Here is a 24,302-nt window from a genome sequence, read left to right on the forward strand (position 1 = left end):
CAGGGAGAGTTAGGGCTCTTGTTCTCAATTTGATTTGCCCTTACATCTGTTAAAAAACAAAAACAAAAAAAAAACAATGGCTTAAGTTTCAAGGGACTGGAATGAAAGATTTTAGAAGCTCTTCCAAACCAAGATTGGAATCAAAACTGGGAGGGGGTGACCTAATATGGTGAAGAAAATATTGGAAAACTGGATATTGTTTCATGCTTAAAATCGCCTTTGAAATATTATGGAGAAGTCCAATACGTGGCACTCAGAAAAGAATGCACTAAACGTTGTACGCTACGTTTAATCATTTTAAGTTAAAAAAATCGTGTTCAGATTGTGAATGAAAAATGTTGCCTGCCATATCAGCAGACAAAGGGTGCTGTGGCCATAAAGCCATCAGCCACTACCAGCCCTACCCCGCCGCCCCCTAGTCCCGACAGTGAGCCAGGAGGGAACTCAGGATGGAGACAAAGGGGCTGCTGCCTGCCAAGCCCTCGGTCACTGCAGCCACCCCCCAAAACGGTGCACCCTGGGGGCGGTGGCGGGTGGGGGGGGACTCAGGATGAGAAAGAACAAGATACTGGTCCTAGATAGTCAAGGTGCACAGCAAAGAAATGATTTCAATGAGCCCAGACTCTTGCATCTTCACGTACCCAGAAAAGTGCTAAATTCATTAACTTGAGATGTCTGGATTTCTTTTTTTTTTTTTTCCTTTTATTTTTTTGTATTTTGGCCACACCAAGTGGCATGTGGGATGCTTCCCGGACCAGGAATCAAACCCATGCCTCTGCAGTGAAAGGTCCAAATCCTAACCACTAGGCCACCAGGGAATTCCCTGGTTTTCTTTAGTTAACAGTAATCCTTTTGCTGTTCCAACTACCTGGGTTTTGTTGCAAAACTTCTCTGTACCCTGGTTCCTCCCTTACCTCTTTGGAGCGGTCCCTCAGAGCGATCTGATAAGCTGTCTTCTGGGCTTGAGTCCTCAGAACATCTGCCAAATAAAACATAATTCTCAACATTTAGGTTGTGCATTTTTTTTTCCGTCGCCAAGCTTAAGGAATAAATAATAAACGGGCACCGTAGACTGGGCACCCACACTTATGAACAGACTGAGGCAGCTCCTGGTCTTTTGAGGGTGCCCCACTCTGACTGCTACTCCCCCAGCCCCCAGCTGTCACCACCATCCTGAATTTTGTGGTAATTCTTCATAACTTGTATCATCTATTATTTATTACTAAGCAGGGTTGGGTGTAATTCTGTCTCCTTTGAAATTTCAGAAACTATTCCTGGAATTACCCTGAAAAGCCTTTCCTGTGGTGTGTGTGTGTCTATGTGTTATTACCAGGCTCTGTTCAACCGAGTGTGTGCAGTTTCTTTTCTTTTTTTAAAACAATTAATTAATTAATTTTATTTTTGGCCGCGTTGGGTCTTCATTGCTGCGCGCGGGCTTTCTCTAGTTGCAGCGAGCGGTGGGCTACTCTTCCTTGTGGTGCGCGGGCTTCTCATTGCGGTGGCTTCTCTTGTTGCGGAGCACGGGCTCTAGACGCGCGGGCTTCACTAGTTGTGGCGCGCGGGCTTCTGTAGTTGTGGCGCACAGGCTTAGCTGCTCCACGTCATGGGGGATCTTCCCGGACCAGGTCTCAAACCCGTGTCCCCTGCATTGGCAGGCGGAGTCTCAACCACTGCGCTACCAGGGAAGTCCCTGTGTATAGTTTCTTAAGCTCACCTAGTGTTTGCCTTAGAGAAAACTGCACCCAAACAAATGTGAAATTCATGTTATGCTCAATTCGCTCCCTTATATGGAAGTCATCTTGTACCCCATCTGTGCTCAAAACGCAGGTGTTCAGGCAGCCCTGACAGTGCCTGTCCTGGACTAAGAATGGTGCCTGCCCCATCAGTAAACAAAGGATGCTGGGGCTGGCCAACCAGCAGCCCCTACAGCCGCCCTCAGCGGTGCACCCTGGGGCGACTCAGGATGGAGAAAAGCAGAATACTGGCCCTAGATGGTTAAGGTGCATAGCAAAGGAATGATTTCAATCAGTCCAGACTAAAACGGAACAGAGGGACTTCCCTGGTGGTCCAGTGGGTAAGACTCCACGCTCCCAAGGCAGGGGGCCCGGGTTCGAGCCCTGGTCTGGGAAGATCCCAAATACCGCGGAGCAACTAGGCCCGTGAGCCACAACTACCGGGCCTGCGCGTCTGGAGCCTGTGCTCCGCAACAGGAGAGGCCGCGACAGTGAGAGGCCCGCGCACCGCGATGAAGAGTGGCCCCCACTCGCCGCAACTAGAGAAAGCCCTCACACAGAAACGAAGACCCAACACAGCCTTAAAGAAAGAAAGAAAGAAAGAAAGAAAGAAAGAAAGAAAGAAAGAAAGAAAGAAAGAAAGAAAGAAAGAAAGAAGCTTTCATTTTAAAAAACAAAAAAAGAAGACTCATACAGGGACTTCCCTGGTGGCTCAGTGGTTAAGAATCTGCCTGCCAATGCAGGGGACACAGGTTCGATCCCTGGTCCAGGAAGATCCCACAGGCCGCGGAGCAACTAAGCCCATGTGCCAAAACTACTGAGCCTGTGCTCTAGAGCCCACGAGCCGCAATTACTGAAGTCCGTGCGCCTAGAGACTGTGCTCAGCAACAACAGAAGCCACCTCAATAAGAAGCCTGCACACCGCAACGAAGAGTAGCCCCTGCTCGCTGTAACCAGAGAAAGCCCACACGCAGCAACAAAGACCCAACGCAGCCAAAACTAACTAAATAAATAAATTTATTAAAAAAAAAAAAAGAAGACTCATACAGGGGGCTTCCCTGGCGGTCCAGTGGTTAAGACTCCATGCTTCCACTACAGGGGGCGCGGATTTGATCCCATGCTGCACGGCATGGCCAAAAACAAAAACTCATACAAAAGAGTGTTGGCGAAGATGTGGAGAAAGTGGACCTCATGCACTGCTGGTGGGAATGTTAAACTGTGCAGCCACTGTGGAAAAGTCTGGCAGTTCCCCAAGAAGTTAAACATGGAGTTACAAGAGAAATGAAAACAGATGTCCATACAAAAACTTGTACCCAAATGTTCACAGCAGCATGATTCACAACAGCCAAAAAGTAGAAACAACCCAAATGTCCATCAATTGGTGAACAGATAAACACTATGTGTCCATCCATACAATGGAATATTACTCAGCCATGAAAAGGAGAGAAGCACTGACACTCACTACAACATGGATGGACCCTGAGAACACGATGCTCAGTGAGAGAAGCCAGACACAGAAGGACACACAGTGTGTGATTCCATTGATGTAAAACATCCAGAGCAGACTTCCCTAGTGGCGCAGTGGTTAAGATTCTGCCTGCCAATGCAGGGGACACGGGTTTGATCCCTGGTCCGGGAAGATCCCACATGCCGTGGAGCAACTAAGCCCATGTGCCACAACTACTGAGCCCACACGCCGCAACTACTGAGGCTGCATGCTGCAACTACTGAGGCTGCATGCTGCAACTACTGCAGCCCGCGCACCTAGCGCCTGTGCGCCACAACGAGAAGCCACTGCAATGAGCAGCCCACGCACCGCAACGAAGAGTAGCCCCTGCTTGCCACAACTAGGGAAAGCCCATGCGCAGCAACGAAGACCCAATGCAACCAAAAATAATAATAATAAAATAAAATAAAAATAATTTTTAAAAATTAAAAAAAAAAAAAACATCCAAAACAGGCAAATCTACAGAGAGTGCATCTGTGGTTGTCAGGGGCTGGGGAAGGAGGGTGGGGACTGACTACTAATGGGCAGGGGGTCTTGTTTTGGGGGTGATGAGAATGTTCTGGAACTAGAACAGCGGTGATGGCTGCACAACCCTGTGAATATACTATAAACAAGTGAATTGGACACTTTAAAATGGTGACTTTTATCATATGTGAATTATATCTCAACTTTAAAATGTTAGAAAGAAAGAAAGAAACGGCTGGACAAAGGTGAGTAAAACCAGGCAAACCCCATAGAGATATCTTACAACATGGGCCCCAAAATGTGAAGGGAAATGTGGGGAAGCAGCATCCACCACTGGGTAGAGAACAGGGCTGGTGTTGACCTCCAAGGGGTCTGCTGATGTTGGCAACAAAGGGTAGAAACGGCAAATACTTTTTTTTTTTTTTAATTTAGTTTTTTTAATTTAGTTTTTCCTCCAGGTGCCCTGGAGAATTTTTCCATCCAGAGTCCCTGACTCTTCTTGGTCCCACTGGGAGATCCTGGGAGGTCTGTGCGGCTTCCTGATCGCACAGGAAGATGCGGGATGGATGGTGTAGGAGGACGCAGCCCCGAACTACAAATCCTTCCCGCAGACTGGAGCCGATACTGCCGTCTCCAGGGCTCCGAGGATTGGCAAATCTGACTCTAGACCTGCCAACGGGGACCCAAGCTTCTGTGGACACAAGTGATGGTTTTCACGGGACCAAATCCCCCAGCCGCCCTCACCCTGCCCGCCAAGGGGATCAGGAAACAGGAGGTCGAGTCACCGCTGGGGAAATGTGGCCGCCTGGGGAGGGCTCTTCACTGAGGGCAGGTCCCGGTGCTGTTGCCACGGCTCCCGAATCCGGGGGGCGGGGGGGGGGGGAAGACTCCAGCAAGAGCAGAGGCCAAATAAACACACCTTGCCTTAAGGTGTGAACCTGCCTGTTCTCACCCAGGTGAGCTTGCCCCTGGACACGGGGACATGTCTGGCGACCTCTGGGATTGTTACCACTGGGGGGCTCCCGGCATCGAGGGGGCGGGGCCAGGGATGCCACTCCGAACCCCGCAGCGCCCAGGACGGCCCCCATGTCAGCAGTGCCGGGGAGCCCTGGCCCAGGGAACGTGGAGGAGTGGACGGTGTTACCAAGCAAGGCCCGGTCTCCAGCATCATTTCTCCGTGGACATTCCTTTGGGAAGGATTCGGCAACACCCACCCCTCGGGGTGAAGTCCACGGCCACATCCTCAAACACTCCTGAGCCCTACGCCACCCCACACGCCTACGGGGCTGGCTGAGGAGGGGAACCAGCACACGCAGCGTTGTTCTGAGCTCGCCCTCCAACCTGGCCGGCACTGTGGGCGCCTGACGGTGATCGCCTACCAGCTGGAGGTTCCAGAATCTCTCTGATGCAGGTCTGGAGGCTGAACGTGGCTCTCTGCTGTCAGACCGGCTCGTCCCACCTCACCCGGACCTGTCCCGGGTCCACACAGGCCCAGGCCCACGGAGGGCATGGAGGGAACACCCAGGGAACAAGTCAACATTCTCCCACGGGGACCGCGAGTTCTTGGGACGTTGGGGCCTCACAGCCCCTTCTGTGTCCCCACAGGACCTCAGGACATGCAGCAACTAGTCAGCTAAAAAGAGGTGTGAGAGAGACCCCGTGTGTCAGGGCAGCCCCTCCAGCCCCTAAGAGGCCCAGGGACTTGAGGGAAACCGGAGCCCGGCCTTGGCTGGCTGCCGACTCCGGCCCGGGGAGGAGAGGCGTCCACCCTTGAGAAAATGGAAAGTCCTGGGACTTCCCTGGCGGTCCAGTGGTTAAGACTGTGCCTTCCAGTGCAAGGGGTGTGGGTTCGATACCTGGTCGGGGAGCTAAGATCCCACATGCCTCGCGGCCAAAAAACCAAAACATAAAAACAGAAGCAACAGTGTAACAAATTCAATGAAGACTTCAAAAGTGGTCCACATGAAAAAAATCTTAAAAAAAAGAAAATGGAAAGTCCTTCTGAAGGAGGAGGGATTTTCCACTCATTCACTTACAACCAACTCATCAGAAGCCCAGCAAACATCCCATCTTCTACTGGGTTCCCCTCACGCAGAGGACAAGATCCTGAGCAGGCAGGGCTGGAGGGAGTTGGGGAGACAGAGGCCAGGTGACCCCACACATCCCCAAGTCCTCCAGGCCACCACACTCCTACCCCCGGAGACCTGTGGCCTCATCACACCCAGGGCCCACCCACACAGCCCATGGAAGGGGTGACAATATCCCCGGTGTGCACGGGAGGAGACCAGCTCAGAGAGATCGGTTGTTTAAGGGGGCAAATGAACTTTCGAGTGGGGTTCTGGAGTTGCACCCTCAGAAAATGCCCTCCCCAACTCAGACATCAGCCAGCTGGGCGCCTGGGCCTCCATCTGGCCAGCCTCTGGCAGGACCATGCAGCATCCCCACCGAGGGAAGGTGCCCACACCAAGACCAGGGACTCACCTCACTTGGGGTGCCAGTCAGCAGCTGCCATCTGGTGAGAACATCCGTACCACTGTTGCTGGGCTCAGCAGCAGCAATGCCAGAATGTTCCCCTTCATGGCCCTGTGGCCTCTCAGGGAATGGTGGTTTCTGGGTCCTGTCTGAGCCATCAGTCACTAACGCCAGCCCCGAACAGGTCCCCATCCCAGGGGAAGAGGCTTAACATGAAAACCACCCCAAGTTTAAGATAGGGCACAGTCTTATTAATAATAAAAGACGCCACCCCTGCGCAATGATGACACACCAGATGGGCTGGGAACTTGGCACAGGTGAGTTCAGTAAATTTCATAATAATCCAGTGTCTGCTCAGGCAGCCATAACAGAATCCACAGACTGGGCACTAATCCCATCATGGGGCCCCACCCTCATGACTAATGACCTCCCAAAGGCCCCATCTCCCAACACCGTCCCACGGAAGGGAAGGAGTAGGAGTCAGCATGAACTTGGGGGGACACATTCAGTCTACAGCAGATACTAAGCGTGGATATAAAAGGATGATAAAAGCAACAGAGTTCAAAGTGGCCAAAATACTGCACTGAAGTGTCAGAGAATAGAATGAACTTTATCAGGACCACGCAAGGCAACTATGCAGTGGTGCAAACAGGTGAGGCTCCATATGGACATGGAAATTTGGCCACGTGGGAGAACAAAGGGAAGAGAGGGGGTGAACGTTCCCAGAACTGAAAGAACTCTGGACAGAGTGCTCCCTCGGGCCCCCCTCCTGGCTGCCACTGCACAGCCTCTTCTGTCTTAGGTCCTAAGTCTCTCTTTGCAATCAGGACAATGACTGCTACCCCTGGTGAGCAGGACAGTTTGTCCATTCCCAAAGGCTCTTCCGCCTATTTCTGCTACCCACACTCCCCCCCCAAGTCATCCTCTCCCCATCACCATCACCAACTTCCTCTCCGGTCTCTGTCACGTCCCCCTCCCCTGTTCACTCCCCTTCTCCCTCTGGTGCTACTTAGCACCCTCGGATCTGCATCATTCAGGGCCCCAAAGTCCCCAACAAGGACACTCCCAGCGCTCTGTCCTCCACACCCTGGACTCCTCACTGCCTAACCCTCCCCCCAACTCCCATGGCCTCTGCTCCTGCCTTGTCATCACCCGCCAGGGTCCCCCCTCTGCTGCAGGTCAAATTGTGTCCTCCAAAAAGATATATTCAAAGCCCAACCCCTGGCACCTGAGAAGTGGGCTTTATTTGGAAACAGAGTCATGGCAGATTTCATTAGTTGAGATGAAGTCATACTGGAGTAGGGTGGGCCTTTATCTAATGACTGGTGACCTTATAAGAGGGAAACCCGACACAGACACACAAGGAAACGGCCATATGAAGGGACTTCCCTGGTGGTCCAATGGATAAGACTCTGCGCTCCCAATGCAGGGGGCCCGGCTTTGATCCCTGGTCAGGAACTAGATCCCACATGCCGCAACTAAGACCCAGTGCAGCCTAAATAAAAAAATAAATATTAAAAAAAAAGGCCACATGAAGATGCTGGCAGAGACTGGCGTGATGGTCTACAAGCCAAGGAGCACCAAGGGATTGCCAGCCACCAGAAGCTGGAGGAGACAGGAAGCATCTTCTCTCAGAGCCTTCAGACACCTGCTGATACCTTAATAAGCTCCTCTTGTTTGATGCCATCTGAGTTGGTGGTCCTTTGTTACGGCAGCCCCAGCCCAGGGGCCCTTCCTCTCAGCGCTCACCCACGCTCAGATCATTTTGATCTCAAACGAAAACTTTCAGCTGACTCCCTCTTCCCTCCTGCTATGTCTCTTTTCCGGCACCCACAGGCCACCTGAAAGGCACTGGCACCAGCCGAGCTCTCCCAGATGTAATCTGTACCCACCTGTGCAACTGAGACACAGCACTTCCACCTGCAACCTCAACACCCCCACAATTCATGAAAGAAAGGATTGATAGGGACTTCCCTGGTGGCGCAGTGGTTAAGACTCCACGCTCCCAATGCAGGGGGCCCAGGTTCAATCCCTGGTCAAGGAACTAGATCCTACATGCATGTTGCAACTAAGAGTTCACATGCCACAACTAAGGAGCCGGCGAGCCGCAACTAAGGAGCCCATGTGCCACAACTAAGACCCAGCACAACCAAATACATACATAAACATTTCTTTTTAAAAAGGTTTGACAAGCTGGACTTCCTGCCCTGTGACAGGTGCTGCTAACAGAATGAGAAGACAAGCCACAGACTGGGAGAAAAAAAATCTGCAAAACACACATCTGATACAGGACTTGTGTTGAAAATATACAAAGCATGCTTCAAACGCAACAATAAGGAAACAAATGACCCAATCTAAAAATGGGTAGAAAACCTAAACAGACACCTCAGCAAAGAAGATACCAATGAGCATATGAAAAGATGTTCCACATCCTGTGTCATCAGGGAAATGCAAATTAAAATGAGAAACCACTACACATCTATGAGCATGGCCAAAATCCAGAATACTGACACCACGAAGTGCTGACAAGGATGTGGAGCTACAGGAACTCTCATCCATTGCTGGTGGGAATGCAATGTGGTCCAGCCCCTCTGGAAGGTTGGCGATTTCACAGGTTGGTGATTTCTTACAAAACTAAACATACTCTCACCATATGATCCAGCAGTGGCACTCCCTGGTATTTATCCAAAGGAGCTGAAAACTTATATCCACACAAAAACTTGCACATGGATGTTTACAGCAGCCTTATTTGTAACTGACCAAAACTGGGAGCAACAAAGATATCCTTCAGTAGGTAAATGGATAAAGTATGGCACATCCAGACAATGGAATGTTATTCAGTGATAAAGAGAAATGAGCCATCAAGCCACAAAAAGACACGGAGAAACCTCAAATGCATATTACTAAGTTAAAGAAGCCTATCTCAAAGGCTACACACTATGATTCCAACTCTAGGACATTCTGAAAAAGGCAAAACTATGGAGACAATAAAAAGATCAGTGGTTGGACTTCCCTGGTGGCGCAGTGGTTAAGAATCCGCCTGCCAATGCAGGGGACATGGGTTCAAGCCCTGGTCCAGGAAGATTCCACATGCTGTGGAGCAACTAAGCCCATGCACCACAACTACAGAGCCTGCGTTCTAGAACCTGCGAGCCACAACTACTGAGCCCACGTGCCACAACTACTGAAGCCCGCATGACTAGAGCCCATGCTCAGCAACAAGAGAAGCCACCTCAATGAGAAGCCTGCACACTGCAATGAAGAGTAGTCCCCCGCTCGCCACAACTAGAGAAAGCCCACGCACAGCATCGAAGACCCAATGCAGCCAAAAATTAAGAAAAAAAAAACTTAAAAAAAAATCAGTGGTTGCCAGGGTTTGGGGGAGAGAGGGATGAAGAGGTGGAGCACAGGGGATTTTTAGGGCAGTGACCCTATTCTGTATAATACAATAATGATGGACACGTGCCATTATACATGTGTCGAAAACCACTGAACTGTACAAAGCCAAGGGTGAAACCTAATGTCAACTAAGAACTTTAGTTAATAATAATGTATCTGGATAAACAACAAGGTCCTACTGTATAGCACAGGGAACTATATTTAATATCCTGTGATAAAACATAATGGAAAAGAATATTAAAAGAAAGAATGTCTATACATGTATAACTGAGTCACTTTGCTGTACAGCAGAGACTGGCACAACATTGTAAATCAACTATACTTCAATAAAAAAATGTTAAAAATAATAATGTATCAATATCAGCTCATCAATTGTAACAAATGTACCACATGAATGCAAGGCAGGGAAACTGTGTGTGTGTGTGTGTGTATGTGTGTGTGTGTGTGTGTGTGTGTGTGTGGTGGGCAAAGGTATGTGGGAACTTTCTGTACCTTCTGCTCAAATTTTCTACAAACCGAAAACTGCTCTAAAAGATAAGGTTTATTAATTTAAAATTTTTTTAACCAATTAAGATTATAAATATATCACAAAAAAAGAAAACTACAGGCCAGTATCATTGATGAAAAAGAGATGCAAGAATCCTCAACAAAATACTAGCAAACTGACTCCAACAATACATCAAAACGATCATACATCATGATCAAGTAGGATTTATCCCAGGGATGCAAAGATTCTTCAATATCCACAAATCAATCAATGTGATACACCACATTAACAAACTGAAGAATAAAAACCATATGATCACCTCAAGAGGTGCAGAAAAAGCTCTTCATAAAATTCAACATCCATTTATGATAAAAACTCTCCAGAAAGTGGGCATAGAGGGACTATATCTCAATATAATAAAGGCCATATATGACAAACCCATAGCTAACATCATACTCAATGGTGAAAAGCTGAAAGCATTTCCTCTAAATCAGGAACAAGACAAGGATGCCCACTCTTGCCACTTTTATTCGACATAGTTTTGGAATTCCTAGCCACAGCAATCAGAGAAGACAAGGTAATAAAAGTAGTGCAAATTAGAAAAGAAGTAGAAGTAAAACTGTCACTGTTTGCAGACGACATGATACTATATGTACAAAATCCTAAAGATGCCACCAGAGAATTACTAGAACTCATTAATGAATTAGGTAAAGTTGTGGGATACAAAATTAATATACAGAAATTGCATTTCTATACACTAACAATGAAATAGCAGAAAGAGAAATTAAGGAAACAATCCCATTTACCACTGCATCGAAAAGAATAAAATACCTAGGAATAAACCTACCTAAGGAAGCAAAAGACTTGTACTCTGAAAACTATAAGATACTGATGAAAGAAATCAAAGAGGACAGAAACAGATGGAGAGATATACCATGTTCTTGGATTGGAAGAATCAATATTGTTAAAATGACCATACTACCCAAGGCAATCTATAGATTCAATGCAATCTCTATCAAATTACCAATGGCATTTTTCACAGAACTAGAACAAAAATGTTAAAATTTGCATGGAAACACAAAAGATCCCAAAAAGCCAAAGCAATCTTGAGAAAGAAAAACAGAGCTGGAGGAATCAGGCTCCCTGACTTCAGACCATACTACAAAGCTACAGTCATCAAAACAGTATGGTAAGGGCACAAAGACAGAAACATTAAATCAATGGAATAGGATAGAAAGCCCAGAAATAAACCCATGCACTTATGGTCAATTAATCTACGACAAAGGAGGCAAGAATATACAATGGAGAAAAAAATAGTCCCTTCAACAAGTGGTGCTGGGAAAACTGGACATCTACACATAAAAGAATTGAATTAGAACATTCTCTAACACCATGTACAAAATAAACTCAAAATGGATTAAAGACCTAAATGTAAGACCGGATACTCTAAAACTCCTAGAGGTAAAACAGGCAGAATACTCTTTGACATAAATCTCAACAATATTTTTTTGGATCTCTGTTCTAGAGTAATAGAAATAAAAATAAACAAATGGGACCTAATTAAACTTAAAAAGCTTTTGCTCAGCAAAGGAAATCATGAACAAAATGAAAAGACAACCTACAGAATGGGAGAAAATATTTGCAAATGATGTGACCCAGAAGGGATTAATTTCCAAAATATCCAAATGGCTCACACAGCTCTATATATAAAAAAAATAAAAATAAAAAAATGGGCAGAAGATCTAAATAGACATTTCTCCAAAGAAGATGTACAGATGGCCAAAAAGCACATGAAAACATACTCAACATCACTAATTATTAGAGAAATGCAAATCAAAACTACAATGAGATATCACTTCACACCAGTCAGAATGGCCGTCATCAAAAAGTCTACCAATAATAAATGCTAGAGAGGGTGTGGAGAAAAGGGAACCCTCCTACGTTGTTGGTAGGAATATAAATTGGTGCAGCCACTATGGAAAACAGTATGGAGGGTCCTTTAAAAAGTAAAAATAGAGTTACCATGTGACCCAGCAATCCTGCTCCTGGGTATATATCCAGACAAAACCATAATTTGAAAAGATACACATACTCCAATGTTCATAGCAGCACTATTTACAATAGCCAAGACATGGAAGCAACCTAAGTGTCCCTCTACACATGAATGGATAAAGAAGATGCAGTACATATATAATGGAATACTACTCAGCCATAAAAAAGAATGAAATATTGGCATTTGCAGCAACATGGATGGACCTAGAGATTATCATGCTAAGTGAAGGAAGTCAGACAGAGAAAGACAAATATCATATGATATTGCTTATATGTGGAATCTAAAAAAAAAAAAAGAGATACAAATGAACTTACAAAACAGAAACAGACTCACAGACATAGAAAACAAACTTACGGTTACCAAAGGGAAAGGTGGGGAGGAATAAATTAGGAGTTTGTGATTAAAATATATACACTACTGTATATAAAATACATAACCAATAAGGTCCTACTGTAGAGCACAGGGAACTATACTCAATATCTGGTAATAATCTTAAAAAGAATAGATATATATGTATATGTATAACTGAATCACTTTGCCATACACCTGAAACTACACAACATTGTAAATCAACTATATTTCAACAAAAATTTTAAAAAATTATATTATACATACTGCTTTGTAACATTTTCATTTAATAATATATATTGAACACTTTCCTCTGTCATCAGATAATCTAAAATAAAATTTTAATGACTGGTTCATAGTCTTTAAAAAAAGATAGCTATGTGAAATACAATACCATTTACATTTATGTAAACTTTCCAAAGCCACAGAAAAATTCCACACACTGCTCAAGGATGCTTACTCAGGTAGTAAAAGTGTAACAACATAAACAGAAAGACTCAGACGCTAAACCCTGCTTACCTCTGGGGAGAGTGGAAGGGGTTTCAAAGGGAGCTTCAAATACATGTTTTATATTTTTATGCAGCCAAAATGCCACACTGTTCAATTTTATTAAACCTGGGTGGCAAATATGCGAGGGATTTGTTTTATTGGTCTCTGAACTTTCCTTTGTTTGAACTATCTCACACTCAACAAGAAATAAAATGCAGATGGAAGGAAATGGTTTAAATGCCCGAACACAAGATTCAAAAATTAAATTGGCTTTTGAAAGTAATTTGTGATGAAACTGAATAGTAATGAGGATGTGCTGTTTGTCAGAAATTGGTCTGCACCCTTTTGCACGTGCGATGGATGATGATAAAAATCTCAGCTGCACTAATACAATACTTGCCAGGTGCCGACACTGCCGGAAACGCTGCTGTGTTAGCCCATCAGGGCCTCCCCAGGCAAAGACCACCAGGCACATGCCTGTGGTTGAACAGAGTGGGTTTATCGCTCCCTGCAGCCAGGAAGAACACGTAGCATAAGGAATCATGGCGTTGCTCTAAGAGGGTGCTAGAAAAGACTTACAGTGATTTGGCTTAGGTGCGGTGATACTGAGGGAATTCCCTGGCAGCCAGTGGTTAGGACCTGGTGCTTTCACTGCTGGGGGCACAGGTTCCATCCCTCGTTGGGGAACTAAGATCTCACAAGCGGAGGTGGGGGCAAAAAAAAGAAAAAGAAAAAGAAAGAAAGAAACTAGGTTTGGTGATATTGAGGAAGGCTTAAAGAGAGCCAGGCTTGGGCTTCCCTGGTGGCACGGTAGTTAAGAATCCGCCTGCCAATGCAGGGGACACGAGTTCGAGCCCTGGTCCGGGAAGATCCCACATGCCGCGGAGCAACTAAGCCCGTGCGCCACAACTACTGAGCCTGCGCTCTAGAGCCCATGAGCCACAACTACTGAAGCCCGCGCGCCTAGAGCCCGTGCTCCGCAACAAGAGAAGCCACCACAAGAAGCCCGCACACTGCAAAGAAGAGTAACCCCTGCTCTCCACAACTAGAGAAAGCCGGAGTGCAGCAACGAAGACCCAGCACAGCCAAAAATAAATAAACTAATTAAATTTAAAAAAAAAATAAGAGAGAGAGAGAGAGAGAGCCGGGCTTTGCTCTACATTGGATGCTGTCAGGAGACTGGGGTAATCTGATTGGGAATATCATCTCCAGGAGGAGGAAACTGAAGCTGTGTTTGGCAAAGAAGCAGTTTTCACTCCTACTAGCCAAGAAAGGGGATGGGATGATCCTTTCTGTGATATGGGCGATGTTTTTGATGAGTCTGTGTTCCAAGAATTACAGAATGTTCTACGTTTGTCCATCAGGGTCATGGGGTGGCCTTGCCTGACGTCCACGTCCCGTTAAAAACAGGAGACATCTCTGCCCCGCTGTGCTGGGGCTGGCTCCCCACTGTCGCGAGCTGCTTTTCTCCTTCATTTAATCATCAGGACAACCTAACAGTCAGATACTATTGTTGTGAAGCCCACTTTACAGTTGAAACAGGGACAAAGAAGTTAAGTAGTCGGCTCTAAGTTAAGTAGCCGACTACTAAAGCTAAAAAGCGGTAGCGGGCAGGGATTGATTCCCGCGAATCTGGTTCCAAAATCCACATCCTTACCCACCCCACAGCCTGCCCATACCTCAGCACTACAAGCCCTTGGTTATGACCAAGTGTTCACAGCTGCCCATTTCTTAACCTCTGGTTTGTCTTGACCAAAACTTTAGGTAGGCTTCTCTCCTTCCCAGAGGACCCTGGATCTGTGCCCAAGCCTGAACAAGCAATGAAAAAGTGGCCCGTGGCCCCCCCCCTTATCAGCTCCTCCTGGGGACCCGCTGACCACACCCAGACTACTCTTCTGCAGACATCTCTGGTCATTTCCCCTTAAAGGATTCTGGTTATCTCTGCTTGCCCTTTCTTACCCTATTTTTTAAAGGCTTCTGTTTGATTTTGAGACTCTTCCAGATTTCTGAGATCGGAGCGTTCTACCAACTGCGAGTTTTTCTTCTACATAAAGTCTCTCCCTCTCTAAGTCTGGACAGGTAAATAATGACAACAGCAGTACTAATAGATTAACAACGCCGGCACTTAACAGCACGACGTGCAGGGAACACGTCTGGGGCTTCTCTTAGATTAATTCCCCTATTTTTAAAGCCCTGGTGGCGCAGTGGTTAAGAATCCGCCTGCCACTGCAGGGGACACGGGTTCAAGCCCTGGTCCGGGAAGATCCCACATGCCATGGAGCAACTAAGCCCGTGCGCCACAACTACTGAGCCTGCGTTCTAGAGCCCGCGAGCCACAACTACTGAGCCTGCGTGCCACAACTACTGAAGCCCACGCACCTAGAGCCCGTGCTCCGCAACAAAGAGAAGCCACGGCAATGAGAAGCCCGCGCACCACAACGAAGAGTAGCCCCCACTCACCGCAACTAGAGAAAGCCCACGTGCAACAATGAAAACCCAACGCAGCCAAAAATCAAATAAATAAATAAATAGGGAAACTGAGGCACTGGGAGGGGGCGCAACTCGACCACCATGGCAGTGGGACCCCAGACCGGCGCCGGCAGAGGAGTCTGGCGGCGGGACCATCGGGGCTCTCGGACTCCCGGGGTGAAAACGTCGGGAGCCCCTACCTAGGTCCCCGAGGTCCACCGGCCTTCGGAGCTACCTCCACGGGGCAGGAGACGGTGTCAAAACGACCCTAACCGCTGCCCTTAGAGCTCCGCCCCGGCCTGTGACCGCCCCACCCCTCGCCGAGCCCCGCTGGCCTCGGAGAACTGGGGCCGCGCCCAGCGGTGGCGGGAGCTACCACCCCCACTCCGAGGCCCGAAGAGATGGGACGTCCCGGAACTGGCGGAACCTCTGGGGTGGGAGGGGCGAGCAGCATCCGCGGATCATGGGCGGAAGCACTGGAGTTCCCGCCCACTGCAACGCGATTGGGCTCTAGGAGAGAATCCGTGCACCTAGGGCGGGTTTTGAGGCTGAGACCGCCCCATGGGCGTGGCTGTATCTGTCCCCGCCCCTCTGGGGGCGTACCTAACAGATGACGCTTCCTCGGGGGTGTGGTTTCTATTTGTCTCCACCTGTGCGTCGTGGTTTTTTGTTTTTTCCCACCCCCGACCCCCGCGTGCTCGCGGAAGTTTTACTTTTCTGCATGTTTATAAGGCTATCAAACGATATGCCCATATTCAGGATTCAGGATTTTCTCTTAACTTTTTTACAAAAATGGGATCGTTTCATACACATTTCTATGCAACTAGTTTAAAAAAAAAAACAACTAAATAATACAATGATAATCTGCCCAAACCAAAGCATAGGGTCTCTCTGAAGGCTAAGGACTTTTTGTGGCAATCCATTGTCAATAAAAAGACCTTCTCAGTCCCAACACCCTGTCCCCCAGCGCTCTCCCCAAAGACAAACATTGTCACCAGCGTTTTGTGTAACGTTTCAAAGACTTTCTGTGTGTGCACAAACAAAAATGCGGCTGATTCCTCTAATAAATACTCATTAAGCATCTCCTGTGTCCCGGACCGTTCTCTGCACTGGACAGTATGGTGGTAAATGACCGCAAAAATCCCTTATCCTTCTTAGATTCCAGTGAGGAGGGACAAGAAATAACCATATTGGGAATTCCCTGGCCGTCCAGTAGTTAGGACTCCATGCTTCCACTGCCAGGCGCCCGGGTTCAATCTTTGGGGGGGGGGGGGGACTAAGATTGCACAAGCCTCTGGGCAAGGCCAAAAAAATAAAAAAATAAACAATGGATGCAACTAGAGATTATCATACTAAGTAAAGTAAGTCAGAAAGAGAAAGACAAATACCAAATAATATCACTTATATGTGGAATCTAAAAATATGGCATAAGTGAACCCATCTACAAAACAGAAACAGACTGACAGACATAGAGATCAGACTTGTGGTTACCAAGGGGGAGGGGGGTGGGGGGAGGGATGGACTGGGAGTTTGGGGTTAGTAGATGCAAACTATTACATTTAGAATGGATAAGCAACAAGGTCCTAATGTATAGCACAGGGAACTATATTCAATATCCTGATAAACCATAATGGAAAAGAATTATAAAAAAAGAATGTACATATATGTGTACGTATTTTTGTAACTGAGTCACTCTGCTATACAGCAGAGACTGGCACAATACTGTAAATCAACTATACTTCAATTAAAAATAAAGAAATAACCATATTAACAAATAGCACATATAATAAATATAATATATCCCAGTATGGGGGCACACGTCAAGGGCGCAGTACACAGGTAAGGAACAGGGGAGTGTCTGTGAGCACCTGTCCCTCTGCTGCCTCTCCCAGGCCCAGCACAGCTGTTTGATTCCCATCACACACAGGCAGGCCTCCGCTCTGCCCTGACCCCCACCTCCCCAGAGAGCCAGCCCCAACCTTTTCCAGGTTCTAGAAGGAATGCTTCTGGTGCTGGAGGGCTCACCCAGGGTGCCTGAACAGGGGTTGGGGCAAGGCTGGGGATGTGTTTACATGATCTAGAAACTGAAAAGCCAATCCACAGAATAGGATGAAATAATTGGAAATCATATATCTGATAGGGGAATTGTATCTAGAATGGATTTTTAAACACTCCTAAAACTCAAGAATAAAAAGATAAGTTATCCAATAAAAGTGGGCAAAGGAGCTAAAGAGACATTTCTCCAAGAAAGATACACAGGGAGCCAATAAATACATGAAAAGCTGCTCAACGCCATGAGCCACCAGGGAAGTGCAAACCCAAACCACGACGAGGTTATCACTCACACCCACTAGGGCAGTTAGAATCAAAAAGTCAAATAACAACGAGTCTTGGTGACATGTGGAGAAATCAGAATCCTCATTCACTGCTAGTGGGAATGTAAAATGGTGTAGCTGCTATGGAAAAAGGTCTGGCAGTTCCTCAAGTGAGTAAACATATAGTTACCACATGACCCAGCAATTCCACTCCTAGGGATCTAGCAAAAGAGTTGAGAACGGCTTCAAACACATACTTGTACACAAATGTTCTCAACAGCCAAAAGGTGTTAGCCACCCAAGTGTCCATCAGCAGATGAATGGATAAACATGGGGTCCATCCTTACACAGGAATATTATTCAGCCTTAAAAAGGAAATTCTGACATATGCTACAACATGGATGAACCATGAAAACATTATAAATGAAGCCAATCACAAAAGACCACATATTGTACGATTCTATTTATATGAAATATCCCAAAGAGGGAAATCTAATAAGACAGAAGTAGATTGGTGGTTGCTTAGGGCTGGGGTAGGGATTGGGGAGATAGGGGGTGACAGGTGAAGGGTACAGAGTTTCTTTTTGAGGTAGTTAAGATATTCTTAAAATGACTGTGACGGGAGTTCCCTGGTGGTGCAGTGGTTAAGAATCCGCCCACCAATGCAGGGGACACGGGTTCGATTCCTGGTCCGGAAGATCCCACATGCCACGGAGCAACTAAGCCCATGCGCCACAACTACTGAGCCTGTGCTCTAGAGCCCGCGAGCCACAACTACTGAGCCCACGTGCCACAACTACTGAGCCCGCGCACCTAGAGCTCGTGTTCTGCAACGAGAAGCCACCATAATGAGAAGCCCGAGCTCGCCACTAGAGAAAGCCCACACCCAGCAACGAAGACCCAATGCAGCTAAAAATAAATATAAATAAATAAATTTATTTTTAAAAATGACTGTGATGATGGTTGTCCAACTCTGTGAATACGAAAAGCCATTAAAGTGTACAACTTCAAATGGTGAATGGTATGGTATGTGAGTTATATTTCAATGAAGCTTTTTGAAAAAAAATACACACTAAGCTCTTTAAATAAAAACAAGATTTGTGGCTACTAGCTATCGTACTGGTCAGCACATGCCTCCGTGAAAGAAAAACACCAGAAAAATCAGAGCTTGCAGGACACCGAAAACTGCAAGTATTCACTCTGAGAAATCAGACATGGTAGAGAAAAAAAAACTGTGGATTAAAATTGACAGAAGAATCAAATCTTCTTAGCAAAAGTGAGCTCTGCAAAACCTGGCCAGGGAATCTTGCCATAGAAGGAAACTTCAAAAAGATGCAAAGCTAGCTTAGGTAAGGTGAACCCAGCCACACAAGTGAGGGCTGACTCAACCCTTTCACCTCACCATGAACTTGAGGGCTGTGTGCTTTCAAGTACTGGCCAGAATTCGTGGGGAAAGCTCGTTTCACACCCCGGGGAGCCACTCCGAGGACAATGTGGCATTTTCTATTACAATTGAAAATGTATCCATCAGTTGTCTTCTTGGGCTTAAAGAACACACGTTGGTACATGCAGAGATCTAAAAACTCACAAAAGCAACTGGAAATTTTGATGGCTTTCAAGGGGCTCAACCAAGTGACATGAGGACTGGCGTGGGAGACCTCTTTTTCACAGTATACCATTTGGTACCATACGTTGCCCAGTTTTTCACAAGGAGAATTTGTTCACTTAACTACACAAATTGAGATAGGCTGGGACCTGGGACCCTTTGCTGCAGTGCTTGCACCTGGACAAACATCTCCTGGAGCACCAGAATCTCCGCAACAGAATACAAAGAAACTATAAGGGACTAAAAATAACTGCATCCAAGCACAGTTGTGGCGAATTCTGAACAAGATACAAAATGACCAAACACCCAGTTGCTACTTCTGAGGTGCTGGGGGAAAAGCAGGGTCCTGAGCATGATATCTGCACACAGAACCACCAAGGGCGTGAGGCCACCTACGCCACCCGTCTGGGGGGACCCATGGACCTGCCCCCCCATCCTATTTAAAGGACCAGCTCCCCCGCCTCAGGGAGCGAGCAAGGGCCCCTGATACTTGTTTTCTCTCCCTCCCAGCACGAGTCCCAGTAAAGCCCTGCCTGAATTCCTCATCTAGCTTCCTATCAATTTCTATTGATTAAAGAGTCCAAGGAGCCAAGCGGGTAACAAAAGTAAAACACTGAGAAAAAAAATACCACATACAAAGGATATGTCAGGAACTAATTACATCTTAACATATATACTGGTTCTCTATCAAGGGCAATTTTGCTCCCTGGGGGGGGGCGAACCTTGGCAGTGTCTGGAGACAGTTTTGAACGTCAGGACTGATTGGGGAGGGGCTGTCACTGGCGTCTGGTGAGTGGAGGCCAGAGATGCTGCTCAACATCCTACAGCGCACAGGACGGCCCCCCAAAATAACTATCTGGTACTGAATGTCAACAGTGCTAAATGTGAGAAACCCTGGGGTATAAAAACTAAACCCCCAAAATAATGTTGAAGGAAGGGGGGGGGGGAAAGCAGGCGATGACTATGCACAGTAGTATTCCGTTGTGGCAGTTTCTAAAAACACACACACACAAAAACAACCAACCAAACAAACAAAAAACCTACATACACATACTAGAAAGTGACATGTCAAATTACAGATGGCTACCTCTGGGGAGGGAGGGGGAGAAATATCTGTACTGTTTTACCAGTGTGTGCAGCAAATACGGCTAAATGTTAAAATTTGTATATTACTTCTGTACATTTCTTTGAATTACTTCATTAAAAAGCAAATATGGAAATGGTGTTTCGTTGAGATTAAGGAATTACTTTGGATCTGGAAGAAAATCATTTCTCTGTGAAAACTCACCACCAATAATAATAACGATATCATGGTAGCTAATGAATGTCTACTCCACATCATGCATCACTCACTCTAAACAGGGTTTCTCCATATCTGCACTATTAAATAATTTTAGTTGTAAGTGCGGCCCCATTCAGGGCAGGGTGTTGAGAAGCATTCCTGGCTTCCACCCACTAGATGCCAGTAGCACCCCACCTCCACCACCCCCCAGGTGGTACAAAAATGTCTCCAGATATTGTCAAGTGTCCCTGGGGGTAAAACTGTCCCAGGGTTGAAAAATCACCGCTCTAGACCGTTCATTTGATACTAGAGTCTTTTCTCCCAAGTCCAAGGTCGTAAGTGCTGTCATTCTGCCGCCTGCGTTTCAGGGGTCTAAGACTTTAATATGAGGATGACGACCACAATGATGAGCTGACACTAACAATAATCAACACTTTTTTTTTTTTTTTTTTTTTGGCCAAACCTCTTAGCATGCGGGATCTTAGTTCCCCGACAGGTATTGAACCCGGGCCCTCGTCGGTGAAAGCTCAGAGTCCTAACCACTGGACCGCCAGAGAATTCCAATAATAATCCACACTTTACATCCCACACATCACTTGCTAAATGCATGTACTGTTATGTATGTTCGATTTACAGGCTGGAAACAGGCTCTGCGGCTTAGCAACTTGCCTACTACCACCGGAGAGCTGATTAAGGCTTGGGGCCACGACTGGCGCCCAAGACTGGCACCCAGCTGAGCAGAAGGTCTGATGGGACACGAGTGAGATAGTAAAAATCAGCTGAGAAAGTACCGGCCCTGTCATTCATCATGCTGGGAGGGCGGATGAAGCCAGCTGCAAAATTAGCAGGAAACGTATCCTCCAAAAACACGCTACAGCTGTAAAGTGTCAAAACAACTCCCTTTTGAGCCATTGCCGTCTACCTCGCTGAATACTCTGTCCATTAAAAGCACAGCTTCTGACCGAAGTCCTATCAGAAGGAAGACAACGTCCCTCTCCTGCCTGTCAGACCTGATTCTCTTGGATACCAAGAATCTGTCTCCATCTCCATCCCGGTGCAGGGCTCAGATAAGGGGTTTCCGGACATACAATCCACAGGCATCTTATCTTTGCGGTTCCCAAGGAAACAGGGCCTGGGTCCACGTCGCCGTCCAGACCCAACGCTGACCCCTCTGCACTGAGCTCAGTTTTGCTCTGAGCCAATGGAAACCAGGCTGCACTTACATCTCACCTACACCCATCCTTCCCCAAAATCCTACAGTGAGTGCGATCCGGGTCCTAAGGCCCAGGGGGTGAGAAGATCCCGCGCCAACCAAAACCCCCAGGGCTCAGCCCCGTCCCACCGGCCTCCACCCGGGCGGGACCCGGGAATTCGCGCTTTTAATGACCCCGCCCCCTACTCTTGGAACTGTGCCCCGCCCTCTGACCCATTTCCACCGCCGCCCGCCACTCCTCCAGCCTCGGCCGACGAGCAGACGCGGGGCCAGGACCTGCGGTGGACAAAGGAAAAACCTCCCTCGGGAGAAGCAGGCTAGCCCGTCAAAGCCCCGGCGCCCGCTCCCCGACCGCCGCTTCCGCTTCCGGCTCCAGGGCTGCTGGGAGCGGAAAAGGGGGCAAGCCCTCGGCTTGGGACTGGTGGAGCCCCGAGGATGGGCGGGCCAACAGCATCCCCCAATCGCCGAGCAGAGAAAGGCGATTTCCCCCGCCCCACCGCGGGACGCGATTGGGCCCAACGTCCGGCCTCTCCCCTCTAGGTCATTCCTGAAACCGAAATTAAGTTGTGGGCGCGGTTAAGGAAGGATCCGCCTACGTGGGCGTGGTTATCGCCTAACGAGGCCCAGGGATGCTGCTGGGGGCGTGGCCTTCCGCTAATCCCTGAGCGCCCAGGTTACTCTGATAAGCAATGGCCGCTCGCATAAGCAATAAATGCTTATTTCTCCGAATATGTTCCTCATGCTAACACACCCGTAAAAAAAGACATTCCCATTGTTGGAATGTTTCTCCCCTGAAAGTCTTTTATTTCTTGGGGAAATGGGGTCATATTTTATTCATTTCTCTACGTGTTGCTTTTGTTACTAATATATGCCTTCTGATATCCTATAGTGGCCACTGGATGGCGATGTAGCTCATGTTTTCACTTTTGTACCTATGTATGTATTTGTATTGGGTGTACCCGGGAAAAATGCATGGAGACTTCTCCAAAAAAATGCTCTTTAAGCATCTCTGTGTTCCAGACTCTATTGTCTGCACGGGGGAAGACAGCAGTAAACGAACACAAAAATCCTTGCCCTCATCCTTCTTAGATTCCAGTGAGGAAGGACAAAAATTAAGCATATAAAGAGCATATATAATAAATATAATGTATCCCAATGTGGACAGGGGAGAGGCTGTGAGCACCTGCTGCTTCTGCTGCCTCCCCAGGACCCTGCACAGCTGTTTGGTTCCAATCACACACAGAGAAGCCTCTACCCTGCCCTAACCGCCCCCTCTCCCCTTTTAGGGACCCATCCCCAGCCTTTTTCCAGGTTCTAGGCGGGATGCTTCTGGTACAGGAGGTCTGCCAGGGTGACTGAGGTGAGGCTGGGGCAAGCCTAGGGGCTCTGCGAGCAGTTCCTGGCTGTGAACTTCCATCTCAGGCGTTTGGAGAAGCTCAGATGTGCAGTGGATGGTGTCCAGGATGGCCTGCAGCTGGTTTATTTGCATTAAATTAAGAGGCTCAATTTTGGGAGAATTGAAAATTCTTATAGGTCTCCTTTTTTAAGGGCATGTCTGTCGATTCAGAAACGATAACTTCATCATAATATAGTGTACACAAGTCATTTCAGAGTGAATCATGGAACTGAATGTAAGAGATAAAACTCTAAAACATCTGGAAGAAACAGAGGAGAAAAATCTTGGGACTTCCCTGGTGGTGCAGTGGTTGGGACTCAGCGCTCCCAATGCAGGGGGCCCGGGTTCCATTCCTGGTCGGGGAACTAGATCCCACATGCATGCCACAACTAAGGAGCCCACCTGCCGCAACTACGGAGCCAATGTGCCGCAACTAAGACCCAGCGCAACCAAATAAATAAATAAATATTTTAAAAAAATCTTTGTGACCTTGGGTTAGGCAAAGATTTCTTAGCTAGGATACAAAATGTGGCAAATACACACAAAGGAAAGATCAAGTAGGTCATTAAATTTTTAAACATTTGCTCATTGAAAGGCACTATGAAGAAAGCAAGCAGGCAAGCCACAACAAGGAGAAGATATTTGTGCAACAGACACTGACCAAGTAATTGTATCCACAATATACAAAGAAAGCGTTCAGTGGAGAAAAATAGTGACCACAAGAGGGCGCCCTTTCACTAGCAAAACCTCCTAGTTGGCTGTTTGGGAGCAGTCACTGAAGTATTGCAGGATAAAGGGGATGTTACCGAACCAAACTGGGTCTGCTCACCTGCGGGCAATAAAGCCAGTTTACTGACCTGGGTGTGGTGAAGGAAAGGGCAGTGTTGATCGCAGGCGCCAAGCCAGGAGTCCAGGCAGCTAGTGCTCAAAAGCCCCAGACTCACTCCCCAATAGTTTTCAGGGAAAAGGTTTTAAAGACGGGGTGAGGGAGGGGGTGGTGTGTGTGCGTGATCAGCTGGTGGACGTTCTTCTGATTGGTTGATGGTGAGGTAATCAGGAGTCAACATC

The 24,302-nt window shown here is 47.2% G+C and overlaps 1 protein-coding gene across 3 annotated transcripts in view; it reads right to left on the reverse strand.

The window, feature by feature from the left end:
* The window catches only part of LOC309624091 (zinc finger protein 124-like), a 42,303-nt gene extending 25,964 nt beyond the window's left edge, over positions 1–16,339 (reverse strand). Inside the window, exons 1-2 of one of the 3 annotated variants that reach the window (XR_014241761.1) lie at positions 6,187–16,339; positions 915–979 (exon numbers count right to left, since the gene is read on the reverse strand). Coding sequence is in view for 1 of the 3 variants with exons in the window: in XM_082381735.1 (XP_082237861.1) it covers positions 915–1,007 (93 nt within the window). In the remaining 2 variants the exon portion in view is untranslated. Of the gene's footprint in view, positions 1–914; positions 3,435–6,186 lie in introns of those variants that run through there. The other 2 variants (XR_014241762.1, XM_082381735.1) reach the window with 2 other exon arrangements.
* Between the last annotated feature and the right edge of the window lie 7,963 nt (positions 16,340–24,302).

Source organism: Balaenoptera borealis, assembly GCF_965194805.1.
Source record: "Balaenoptera borealis genome assembly, chromosome: 2".
Lineage (NCBI taxonomy): Eukaryota > Metazoa > Chordata > Mammalia > Artiodactyla > Balaenopteridae > Balaenoptera > Balaenoptera borealis.